The sequence below is a fragment of the Hakea prostrata genome, chromosome 1 (genome assembly GCF_041222555.1).
Source record: "Hakea prostrata isolate BN-2017 chromosome 1, UWA_Hpros_2, whole genome shotgun sequence".
NCBI classification, from domain to species: domain Eukaryota; kingdom Viridiplantae; phylum Streptophyta; class Magnoliopsida; order Proteales; family Proteaceae; genus Hakea; species Hakea prostrata.
This window is the reverse complement of record NC_142600.1, coordinates 66070617-66084253: the sequence shown is the minus strand read 5'-3', so window position 1 is coordinate 66084253 and position 13637 is coordinate 66070617. Positions and strand designations below refer to the sequence as shown.

The 13637-nt window shown below is 36.9% G+C and overlaps 1 protein-coding gene across 1 annotated transcript; it reads left to right on the top strand.

Annotated features, from left to right (window-relative positions):
* The first annotated feature begins 3884 nt into the window (after window positions 1-3884).
* EMB2744 (Pentatricopeptide repeat (PPR) superfamily protein) lies at window positions 3885-8239 on the top strand. The gene is made up of 3 exons (XM_089150839.1): window positions 3885-6734; window positions 6825-6979; window positions 7934-8239. The coding sequence occupies exon 1, from the start codon at window positions 4254-4256 to the stop codon at window positions 6351-6353; it is 2100 nt and encodes a 699-aa protein (XP_089006965.1). The 5' UTR covers window positions 3885-4253; the 3' UTR covers window positions 6354-6734; window positions 6825-6979; window positions 7934-8239.
* Window positions 8240-13637: the final 5398 nt, after the last annotated feature.

Here is a 13637-nt window from a genome sequence, read left to right as displayed (position 1 = left end):
CATCCAATGGTGCATTTGGTGAGCTCCAATCCTTTATTTTCCGTTTTTTCCTCTAAGGAGTAGCTGTAGTTGTGAAAACAGACTTATTATTTTTTTAATCGATTCTGTGTATTAGTTTATCAGAGTTTGTTTTCTTGATTTCTTCCCTCTTTGTTTTCTTTTTCTTTAATATTTGGTATTTGGTTGATTTGCATTGCCTCTTCCTTTTATTTTAGCTTGTAATGTTGTTCTAATAAGTAGGCTTGATATGTTCAAAAGGAATTTATTCTTTGCATAGAGTTATATATATATATATATATATATATAATCAATATCTCAAGGCTAGGTAGTTCAAGATGGTGACAAAAAAGTAAATTTTAGAATCATTTCCTAAATATATGCATTTGAGTATCCTTACATGTTAGTCCTTTATTTGAACTTAAATGTTTCAGGATGGTGACCACAAAAAATATAGAAGTAGGACAAGTGTGAAAAAACACATTGAAGAAGTAATGTCAAATGAGCATCAGCACCCAAAGCACACTAATGGAAATGATACCATGCAACAGACTCAATTTGATTCAAATAACAGAAGCAACCTGGGCAAGAACCACAAGTAGTCAACAATGTATTGCAGTTGACCCAATCATATGCACATCCATATGTTTCTAGAGCTTCTACAATCCTAAAGAGGAGCTATCTTCAAACAAAATCAAGCTAGCTTCAGTTTTTGTTTTTTCATAAAGTTTCTTTCAATTTCTGTCACAATTAGAGCATGGGTCAAAATAGAATTGCAGAATAAACATACAAATACCTAAATTTGGTAATATTTTGTTGTTGTTAACAAATTACATGTGAACTCCCCAAGAATTCTAACCCCTTTGTTCTAACTGATCTTTTACCTTGTCCATTTGGCTAAAAAAACATCAATGGCACTGTTGTATTTCATTGTAAATGAATATAACTGCAGGGGTGGGGTGGGGAGGAGAAAGAGAGTTGTTTCGTTTTACTGATTCTAACCTCACCCCTTGTCAATATTACTTATACCATAATGCAAGATATTAGGAAGAACTATGCCCAAATCTATCTTTCCATCTCCCCCATCATGATCAATTCAATAAATGAAGTCCGCTATTGATACCAAACACTCTGATGAATCGGGCGCCCTGTTTCAAAAGTGGGGGGGCGGCGAAGAATAAAATTTGATAACCTTCAGATGGGAGGGACTAATGCTTATTTTGTTGGGCCCATTATTGATAATAATTTTTTTTGACAAATATAGATCAATTAAAGCCCCCCCCCAAAAAAAAAAAAAAAAAAAAACATGAATTCAACCCTAGAAAGTCATACGCAAACCAAAATTTTCTTTGTTAGTAGATGCAAACCAATGGTAGTTTTACCTTACTAACTATAGACATTTTATTCACAAGATAAAATCAAATAACAAAAATTGTAGAAGAAATAAAGAAACAAATAGTATAAAATCAAATAAAATAATAAAAAATAGAAAAGATAAATAAATTGAGAAAGAGAAAGAATACCTAATTGTGGAGAAGATTTTTTTCCAATTTTTTCTTAACCCATACTTATAGAAAGGGAAGAGAATAAATATAAAGAGAATATGAGAGAGGAGAGAATAAATACGGATTGAGGAGTTAATTTTTAATTAAGAATGAAATTTTGATTATCTAATAAGATTTTTTTTCAAAAATTTTCCTTAACCCACGTTTATAAAAAGATAAGAGAATAAATAGGAAGAAAACATGAGAGAAAACATGAGAGAGAAGAAAGGGGAGAATAAATAGGGATTGAGGAACTAGTTTTTAACTTGGAATGACATTTATATCCATTATATTACCTTTAAAAATGGTTCTCAATATTTGGGGGGCCAAATAGTGACATTTCACATGTAGAAAGAGAAAAAGCTGAAGAAAAATAAAGGAATTAGCATAAAGGAACTTATAATAAAATTTTAAAAATCCGAGGGCCATGGCCGCCCCAATGCAGGTCCGCCCGTGTTGAATGAAAGAAATGATGCCAAAAAAGAAAAATAACATAACAAATGGAATTTAAAGTTGTACTCAGAATACATCTACTTTGCATTTTGCTGGGGAAGCTTCAATATAGAAATTCAACGAGTGGAGTGGATATAGAGAAACAGAAATATAGTAGAAATAAACTAGTGCTGGTGTCAAGCTATAATCCTTGGAATGCCCAGTATTGGAGGGCCATGAAAGTGATAAAGAATCCTTATAACTCTGAACTTCTTATTGTAGACTTTCCATGAAAATCTTTATTGACTTGTTTATGTATGTGACAGTTATGTGACAATCTCAAAACCTAGAAGAGAAGAGACTAAATTTGTATTTAGAAATGAAGAACAAATATTAATGAACCCAGAAAATAAAATGACAATCAACACCAGTGGATGGAGTTCTCAAACCTCCATGGGGATGATCAGGGAATCTAGCAGGAGGAGAAACTGCAAAACTGATACCATAATAAGATTTTGTCTTTTTTTAACTAACTGAACTATTACAAAAACCAACCGAAAACACAAAACCTGCCAGTGAAATTATCCAACAAGAGGAATGGATCAAAAGGATTCAATTGCATACTGAAACCAATAATTCACACAAACAATTGTCATTAGTTAGCAACCAGAGTATGAGAAATGAATAACTGAAAAGACCCAAAACCTAAAAGTGCAAGAAAACAGACAGAACAAAATGAAAAAGGAATTAAAACCTTCCAATGCTTCTTCTAACAACAACCCCAGAAAGAATGAAAAGGTTATTGCACAACAAACAAACCAGAACATAACCAGTAAGCAAGGTTCGTTGTCTTGGAGGTCTCAGATTCGATTTTTGAAGACATCTTCTAATTGTTGCATAATGGAAATTCTTCAAAGAATCATCAATGTAAATTGAACATAAGCAAACACTTGCATTACACCACATAAACTGAACAAACACTAAAAAAATGCAGTTGTTACACAAAATAGGTTCTTTTGAAGGAATCCTTTAACTTTCAGCCAAAAGTTAAAAAAGAAAAATCAAGAGAAACAAACACCATTGAAAAGATCATCTTCTAACGATCAAATGCTTCATCGATACAAATCAAACAGAAGCCCAGAGCAAATGGTAAATAGCTGTAAGAATGCGCCTACTAAATGAGAGCTCTCCAAACGGCAAATATCTATCCAACGAGCTATTCTAATCTCCAGAAAAAGACAGTAAGAATCATCTCAGCAATATTCCCAACTATTCTCAACATTAGGGGATAAAAAAACTCACAAGGGAAACCAATTGAAATTAATTTAACATAATCCAACAGCTCAGGCAACAATGATTTCATCACTCTCTTTTTAAAAAGTCTGGAGCTGATAATCCAATGGCAAAAAGATAAGGATCTGGAGCTCTTCAACTCTAAAGTGCTCCTCCCAATGGCTAAAGGCTCTTAAAGATTCCCTTGCCTTGATATTCAAAGAAACAAATCAACGCTTCTTTTGCTTCAGAGCTTCTTCTTTAGGTTCTCGATTTTGCTTCAGAATAGAAGTGATCAAAATGATACCCTGCATTTGATTTTGTATTTTTGAAAATGTATAAACAGTCCAACGGTTCATAGCCACTGGACCGCTCGGTTTGGTCAGTTCTTAGGATAAACCGTCGACTCAACCTATAAAAGTAGTTTTTTAACCTTGAAAATTGAGCAACGGCTACGATCTTGTTCAACAAGATCGGACAGCTTGTAGGACTCAAGCAAAATCCAGGATAGGTATCATTGTGTACTTGAAGCAAAACATTCTATAGTACTCTGGTAATGTGCCCCTACCTCCTCTTGATTCTGACTTTATGAAGGACGTATTCGGGTTGAGTTTGATTATACCTATAGAGTGGGGGAGTGAGAGAATAACCTAGCTGGGAAGCTGTTGGTTGAGGAGCTCAACCTGCAAGAGAGCATAAACCTGCGATTATAATAGAAGAAAAATAAGCAGGAGGTGGCGATTAAAGACTAGGATTGGGTCTGGTGAGGTTTTTGCTGGATTTGCAATTTTTTTCCCATTCAAGGTGGCATCGCTTATTGAAGCCACACATCGACCGTGAGCAGGAAAAAAGGGAAAAAGAAAAGGAAAACAAACAGAGAAGAGAAAATATGACCCAAAGAAACGGAAAGGATAGCATTTTGGTCGGCTTAGAAGTAGAAGGGACTTAGTGAAAGATGTGCTTTTTTTCCGTTCTACTTATCAACCATCTCTATTTGATCTGAGGGAGATGCAATATCAAAGACCCTCTCCTTTTAGACCGAAAGGGTCCCCAGCTTCTCTCGAAAATATCATAAAACTTCTGAAAATTTATGCTGATGGAAGAAAATTGAAATCAGGTGCAATATTTCATGGTCAACTGATCAAAACACCACGAGCCCATGAAGAAAACATAATTCAGACGAATTCCTTGATCAATTTTTACGCCAAGTGTGGCCAGATTTCAGTTGCCTATCAATTGTTCAGTAACATGACTGAGAGAAATGTAGTTTCTTGGAGTGCATTGATGGCGGGTTATCTCCATATTGGGCGTGCGTCTGAAGTTTTCTCATTGTTTAGAAGTATGAATTTGGCGGAATCGGTGGAATCTCTGCAACCGAATGAATATATATTTGCTACTGTTATCTCTGCATGTTCTGATGTTAGAGCGCTTGAACGGGGAAAGGAATGTCATGCTTATGTATTGAAGTCAGGACTGGTCTCTCACCCCTATGTGAGAAATGCACTTATATCTATGTACTCAAAATGTATGGACTTGGATTCGGCTACGGTAGTTTTTAAGACCTTGCCACAATCAGATACTCTCCCGTATAATTCAATGATTACTGGGCTTATGGAGAATGGCCATTGGAATGAAGCATTGGAGGTTTTGTGTAAGATGGTTACCGAATTTGTGGAGTGGGACAGTTTCACATATGTTACTGTTCTTGGCCTTTGTGCTCAATTAAAAGATTTGAAATTGGGTTTGCAAGTGCACAATCGGATTATGAGGACAGGTATAGAGTTTGATGAATTTCTTGAAAGTGCAATCATTGACATGTATGGGAAATGTGGCAAGATTTTGAGTGCAAGAAATGCTTTTATTGGTTTGTGCAATCCCAATGTGGTGTCATGGACAGCAATAATGGCTGCTTATGTCCAAAATGGTTGCTTTGAGGAATCACTGAAGTTGTTTCTGGATATGGAACTCGAAGATGTTACTCCAAATGAATATACATATGCTGTTGTATTGAATTCTTGTGCCGAGTTATCTTCTCTTGGCCTTGGGGATCTATTAAATGCTCGAACAACAAAGTCTGGATTGAATGACCATGTCATTGTCGGGAATGCCCTAATCAACATGTATGCAAAAAGTGGTAATATTAGTGCTGCCTATCAAGTGTTCTCAAGTATGGTTCGTCGTAATATTGTATCGTGGAACTCGATGATATCTGGGTACTCACACCATGGGCTTGGTAGGGAAGCTCTCTCAGTCTTTAGAGACATGTTAGCAGCAGAAGAGTTCCCGGACTATGTTACCTTTGTTGGAGTTCTATCTGCCTGTGGTCATTTATGCCTTGTGGATGAGGGTTTTTATTATATGAACCAAGTGATGAAAGAATTTGGAATCACACCAGGTGTGGAGCACTATACTTGCATTGTTGGTTTATTATGCAGGGCTGGACAACTGATTGAAGCTGAGAGATTCATATGGTCAACTCCAGCCCAATGGGATGTAGTTGCATGGCGTACCTTGCTTAGTGCTTGCCATGTCCATCATAATTTCAATCTTGGGAGGAGAGTTGCTGAGGTCATCCTTGAATTGGACCCTAGTGATGCTGGAACATATATCCTACTATCTAATATGTATGCAAAGGTCAGGAGATGGGATGGAGTTGTCAAGGTTCGGAAGTTGATGAGGGGAAGAGACATAAAAAAGGAACCAGGAGTGAGCTGGATTGAACTAAGAAATAAAACACTTGTCTTTGTTTCGGAAGACAAGAAACGCCCAGAGTCGATTCTGATCTACAAGAAGATTGAGGAGCTATTAGCACAAATAAAACAGTTGGGCTATGTCCCGAGCATTGATGCGGTGCTGCATGATGTGGAGGATGAACAGAAGGAGAAGTATCTCAGTTATCACAGTGAGAAACTTGCAGTAGCATATGGCCTCATGAACACCCCTGCAGGAGCTCCAATCCGTATAATTAAGAACCTTAGGATGTGTGATGATTGTCATACAGCTGTAAAACTCATATCATTGGTTTCAAAAAGGACAATAATAATTAGAGATGCTAATCGGTTTCATTGCTTTGAAAGTGGTAGCTGCTCTTGTTATGATTACTGGTGAGAAAACACTGTGTGTCTTCCCTGACTTGAGAGTGAAACTACATTGCAGTTGACCAAAATTGAACCAGCTGAACTATGAGCTCCGTTGAAGTCTTTCTTGCTTGCTGCCACATCTATTCCAAATTGGATTTGCTTTAACTGTTTACAGTTTCCTATCATTGACCAGTTACATTGAGACCTGAAGATATGTTAAAAGCCCAACTGCAACATAGGGGTGGTTCTGAAGAAAGCAAAAGAAGTTGAATTTGTTTTTAGATCTATCAGATCTTTCCTCTGTATTTTAGCTGGGACTGTCAGAAAAGTAAGCTTGGAGGAGGGTTTCCATTGAGTTCTAATGGTCTGAATCACATTGAAAATTTGGAAAACTAAGTGGCTCTTCAAGGTAGTCATCAATTTGGCATACACTTTTTAAGTTTGTTGCAGAGCTTCCTTGGTTTCCTTGTGACCTTATTCAGATATTTTGTTTCCATAGGATGGCAAGCCAAAAGCAAGCTCTTCCAAGGGATGCAGGATGCTACCAGCAAAAGGAAAAGGTGTTCGTTTGTTGGAGCTGGCTTTGGAAGGTCAGCATCATCTTGAAAAGATAGTAATGCTGCCATGGTAGTAATGCTGATGATAATGACTATGGTAAGTTATTTGAGTGTTATTCCTTATACCTATAGTTTGAACAGTGTTTTGCTTTCAGTCTTCAAAATACAGAATAGGGATAAAATCAGACCCCCCAAATGCATCAAGATTGGAATGAGTCGGAATAGGTCCCCAAAAACCACAGAATAACAGCCTTCATATCTATAGAACTCGTTGATTTTAGGATTTCACAGGATGAATTGGATGTATTCAAGTCAGTTGATCCATGCATCCAATCCTCGATTTTACATTAGAAATTTTACTGTTTCCAAAAGGATTTTTTTTTGGCAACTTTGTTGAGCTGGATAGAAGATGTCCCATGGATGTGCTTGTACCCCTTTGATCAGACTGGAAAGCATTTCTGCTGCTAGGTTAAAAATTAGGACTCTTTCTTACCACGGGGGCAGGACAAATTGACAATGCCAAAAGTAACAAAGTTATTTTGAAATTAAATTTGGTGTTACCTTTAATTGTGTGAATCTTCTTTCTCTTTCCTGTTTAGGGAGAGACTTGAGGATGGGGAGAATACAAGGCTAAAAAACAGATAACAACAACACACCCAGAATATCACAAGAAATTCCACTTGACATGAAGCGAACCATAGTATGAAGCCTTACTCAAACATCAGCTGTTGAGCTAGCTAACCTAACCATCAAACAAAAGCAAAATTGATGGTTGGAGTCGTTGGACCAAAGTGGTTGAGCTTTCATGATGAAATGCTTTGTCTATTAAGAACTAAACTATGCTTGAACCGATTCTTTCAATTATTAAGTTTGAATAATTTTCGGTAATCAAGTCCTGTCTCATAATGATGAATAGAAATATAAGCATTCGAAGTGACTCCTTTCAACTCTGCTGTATCAGAGACACAACATCCAATGGGACAACAGAGCTAAAACCAGTCATTCAAGTTCATTGATGTTTGTCTGACTTTCACCGATTTTTCCGTTTCAGGAGGTTCTCAGTGGGAAATGAATGAGGGAGCCAAGATGAGGTGGGGAAATGGAGCACTCAGATTTCTCCATTCCATTGGAAGCTCCTTAGGTATAATCTGATGTTGAGTGGAAACTAGAGGGATTGTTAAACCAATCCAGATAGTCCTTTGGGTCTTGCAATGAAGCACAGTTTAGAGCTTTCCTGCAGGGTCTGGAGGTGATCTCTATGGGGATTTACCACATCAGAGGTGTATGGGTGGTGGAGTAAATGGTTTATTATGATGCAACTTAAAGTTGGGTATTTGTTTTAATTTTTATTCTAACTTTCCATGTCTTGAAATCCCTACCATTATTTGGTCCTTCAACCGGGCGCCTGTGCATTTACATAAGTATTTCCAAAAGTCGAATTAAAATAAAAACAATGAAAATTTCTCCAAGGTTAGTTAAATCAAAGAGAACCATGCCTTTGCTTTAAGTAGAGACTGCTTTTCGTTAGTTAAAAAAATTTCCATGAAATCTATCTTTCCGTCTCTGTTTGTGTCAAATGTTTCTATCATTATTCTGCATTTCTCCTACTGTAATCCTCCTGGGAGAGCCAATCTGTGTAGAAATCTTTATAACTCCATTGCATCTACAAATCCATTTTTGTTCTGATCTAACACATTGAATGATGCAGTTATTTTTAGTACAGACAGAGAAGAACGAGACTTCACTTCCTCGAAGCCATCCATCCGTGCCTGTTACATAATTCCGACATGTTCTAGTAATTCCCTTGCCGTCTGTCTACAATCTGTTGACGGATCATTTACATAAGCACTAAACGGAATACAAGCAACCAAATTACAGATATAATCCTTTAAAAGGATGGTTTACTGTCTTCGTGTGGACGTCCCTGTGGTGGCACCTGAATATCTTCACTCAGCAATTGAGTTGTATCATTGAGCTTCCTTCACTTCCTCCAAGCTAGGCTCCTTGTCAAAAAGAGCTGAAAACTCATCAAAACATGATCTGTCCTGAAGTCTATCCTCAATATAGTTACAAAAGATTCCCAAGTTCTCCATAACCATCTCCACATTTTCTCTGTTTAGTTTCCCATCATCTCTTTCTTCATGTAAGGAGAAGTGCTGCTTAGTTTTTTTTTCTTTGTTTTTTTTGGGTAATCAGCAGATTGCATTGAGAGAAGGAGAAACCTCGAACAAGTTTACAACCTATATTATCTAAAAGTAAGGACTATACAGAAACTGGGGGGGGAGAGAGAGAGAGAAAATGCTCCTGTTCTAGTGCTGAATTTTTTGGAATTGAATCTGCGGCAAAGTTTCCTTTACAGTGAATGTGCTGAAAACTGGTGGCATGAAACAGCAGTTGCATTCTGCGGATGTCATCGACAATGTGAGTGAGTTTCCAAGGTGGTTGAGATGCTGTTGGAATTATAGTGATGAGGGACTGTCGCTCTCTAAGAGAAGATTTGAGATTTGCATGCTGGCTGCCTAGTGTAAAGCTTTACGGATTGCGAGAGCCTCTATCACTATAACCTCTTGACATCCACATCCTTCACATCCTTCACATCCTTCACCAAAGGCAAACTGAAACTTTCCCCCTAACCCGGCAACCCCAAACCAGGATGCGTTGTTGAAACCATCACATTACGATCCAGGTGGTGGCGGATTCCACTGGATGAATAGGAGTTGGTTCGTTTTTGGAAGATAAAATTGCAAATGTGATAAATACAGCGCCCAAGATTGTCGAATGTTAGAATCTACTTGTTCGAGTGAGGGAAATTGTGTATTGTCAATCAATGACGTATATAACTTCCATGGATGTTGCTATTTAATGATTATTGTAAATATGGGTTCAAGATCATTTACCTTTGAGATCTTGAATGCAATGGATCTAGACATAGGAGGTGCTTCGTTACATTCTTGTTCCTTTATATTTCCGCTCTGTTGATCTGCTTTCCTATAGGTTATTTCCACGCTTCCAAATTGGCAAACCACAATGATGGAGGTTTAGGATTAACTTCTTTATAGAAAGAAGTCATAGAGACAACAAAGGAGAATATTCAAAATTTTTAATCAATTTGTTTCATATTCCATCTCACTATTTATAATGTTCTTTCCATCAATTTTAATTCCTTAATTAGAGTTTCATTTAGACTCAACTAAGTGAGGGAAAGTAATATTAGAGTCATTCTCACATTCAACCAAATAGAGGACTAGTTATCTAGGAATACGTAACCACTTTGCCACCAACTTGGGGTGCAAAGTGTGGTGGGTCCCACCCACTACGATTAACATCTCCCACTCGCCACAAGGTGGCAAAGATATCCAAATGCTCTCATCAACTCTAATCCTTTCAATGCTGAAAAATGGAACATGTGACCTAAGAGATGTATTTAGGGCAGGAGTGCTATATCAAGTCTCCATCTGACCAACATAGCACATAACTCGGAATTATCTCATTATACCCTAAACAATTCAACTATACACAATTCCACACTCTCGATCCCTCCTAGTGAGCAGGGTGAAACAATCTCGTATGATGTACTCATGACTTTGTCAATATGATAAGTCACCCGGGCAATGAGTCACATCACTATAGGGTACAAAACAAAAAGTTTTCCCAAAGCACTCATCCATTTGGATTATCCCCAATTGCTTTCCCAATCTTGCCCTGCGAGACCGCATCGTCCCTGGTCCTAAGGAACAAGCTAAAGTAGCATCATTGTGTGTCCTCTTCATGGCATAGTCTAAGGTGAAGGGTACAAGTAGGATCATCTGAATGTGACCCTGATGGCTCACACAATGACAAAGCAAGGATCCATTCTATCACTCTCATCATTGGTTGACCACAACACATGCAACCAATCATGCATGCTATGGTGTAACTCCCACTGAAATGGGCATTGTCACAAAAGAAAAGTAACGCCATACGAATCTTAGTTCAATCGCTATTTAAAACATCTAACCTGATTCTTTTACAACTAGTTGTCCAAAAACCAATTTGTAAAAGATTCACATTAGGCTTCAACTCAAGTAACATGGAAATGTGGTGTCTCCATGTTCAATCGGAGATGTCTCATCTTAGTCCTTACTAAGGCGCCCCTCTTTGGTTTGAAAGCACCCTAAAGCCTTATAAAACCATAGGCTCATCTTGCTTGCTATTTTCAAGCGCCAAGGTGAATTACTTGTGTGAGTGGGTCAATTCTATACCTGGTGACATCTTTAATTGAATAAATGTGTACACACAATATCACTTTAAATATGTTCAATATAAGTGTCCAATTAAGAAGATACATATCTAATCCTCTTTAATCCCAAGTTCCTTATAGGAGTAGGAAAAATATCTCTAGCAATGAGCTTTATTAAGAGGTTTAGCCAACTTATTGTTAGAGGAGATATAAATTAGGACTACTTCATATTTGTGCAATCATATAGTGAATGTAGTGATATGAAACATGTTTGGCCGTCCTATAGAATTTTGGGATGTCATGTTAGTGCTGCTATACTTCCTTAATGCATGAGTTTAGCATCACTCATGTGATTATCTATTAAGTAAAATGGCATCATAAAGTGTTACTAATTAGCAACATACTCTGACTCAACCAAAGATAGGGCAATGTGGGTCCATTTCTTACCACATCAAGCGACAACCTTGTCTCTCAAAAGTAAATCCTAATGTGGACTTCCACCATCTCTTTTATTGACAAAAATACTTTGACCTCTCAGTCTCAAATTTGAACCACTGTAGGTGAGCCTGAGGTTATAGCCATTAAGATGTCAGAAGATTTTCTTTATTGCTCATTAATGACCTAGTCCAAGAATGCTTTGTAATGAATAATCATCCCAATTGCATAGCATATACTTGCATGTGTGCATATCATTAAGCGCATCGACTTGCATATTGCATTGAGTACCTTGGACATATGGTTTCTGTCTCTCTTCATTAATCTCAAAACATTGGTCTAAACTCAAAACACATGTCTTGTCCATTGGAGTGCCTATGGGTTATTCCTCCTTTATATACCACATAGAAGGCATAACTGGAATTCCTTTTAATGATGAACTCCTAGAAATGGTATGCGGCTGCATTTAAGTTTATCAATATATATGAGAGTTTTGTTCTTCCTTCCTTGTTGATTTGTTAGTGCTGATCCGGTTTTCCAGATCTGTTGTCTGGGAACGACCCGCCTAAATGCAGGCCTGAAGTAAATATTTGGGAAGATTGTTGGCAATCACTACTTGATGATGGAAAAAGGGACATGTTGATCATTCCTATTGCTGCTAGAAGGCTCATGTCCTTGGTTACTTGGTTCTTCCATCTGCAAAAATGAGTTGTGTTAGTAAGCCAAATCTGCAAATTCCCTTCTTTTTCTTATTTATTCTTCTTTATATTCTTCGATTTTATCTTGTAAATGATGCCTTGAGCTTTTCTATATACTGTCATGTATTCAAACCAACTAGCTTATCTACTGTTATATTGCTCCAATCGATATTCGAAATGGCTAATATTTCCTTCTAATATTGATATTTCATGTCTTAGATTATGAATAAGGTTTGTATTCATTGGAATTATCTTGGCCTTTTTATTTTCTATTAAGCATCTAGATAATATATTTGCTATTTCATTATCTTTTTCCCTTTATGTGTTCAAATTATATTTTATATCCTTTGTTTACAAAATACCCTCTAAGAACTACCCATTACCTTACATATTCGAGTTTGGAAATACAATTATCATCCAAGTGAGTGTGGGTTTACCTTAGTTAAAATAACAAAATGGTTCTTCGCTAGGTAATTGATGATTTTATATATATCGAGGATGGAGGCTATTACATATACTATTAGAGAGAATCAAATTCTGGCTTCTTCACTAAGAAGTGTTGCTCATTAATGACTCAACCCTTTGATGGTATTCTTAACCTCATTTTTTGCAGTAAATCCCACATATTTCTTCTCATCAACACCTAGATTTTCCCTTCCATATTTATACTCATTGAAGAACACTGGGTTAACCTCTTTGCTTTCTAGGTTTATATTGATCATAACCTTTGTTAGGATGGGATTACTTCTTATGGTCACTCATGCCATCCCAAGTTGGTATGAAATTTTTATTGCAACCTTCTTGTTGGGGGCACAAGTGAAATCCTGAAGGCTTCCGACTTCCAATCTCTTTTGATTTTGCCAAGTTAGAAGTTCTTTTAATTAAAAGAATATAAGATACTTCACACCATTCGTCGTGTATATTTGTCTGGGAAAAAAATAACCTACAGGTAGAACATATACACTAATAATTTTCCTTTTCTACAGAACTATCATATAAGTTTCCCACACCTCATTTCTGACCAACACCGAAGGCATCGGAAAGGAAACTGAGAGTATTAAATGGGTTAAAAGGTCCGTGACGGATTTTTGTTCACGCTTGCATGGGCATCCATCCGTTCAGGCATTAGATTTGGACATGTAGCTGTGGAGACAACCAATGATTCCGATTTACTTGATTGAATTTTATATTTAAAAAGTCTTAAATATTACAATTACCTACCCCTGAAAATTTTCAAATTTACAATATCAATCATTTTTTTAAACAAACAAAATCCTCAACTTTGGATAAACGGTGCCAAGATTGGCCATATGCATGAAAACCCAGATGTTTTCAAGCCCCATATATGGCGAGCTCTACCAAAGCTTCAAATCTTAACCAAATGTCCCACAAAATAGAGAATA

What these genes read in the sequence shown, in the direction of transcription:
- EMB2744 (XM_089150839.1), top strand. Translation starts at nt 4,254, where the DNA reads ATGCAATATCAAAGACCCTCTCCTTTTAGACCGAAAGGGTCCCCAGCT.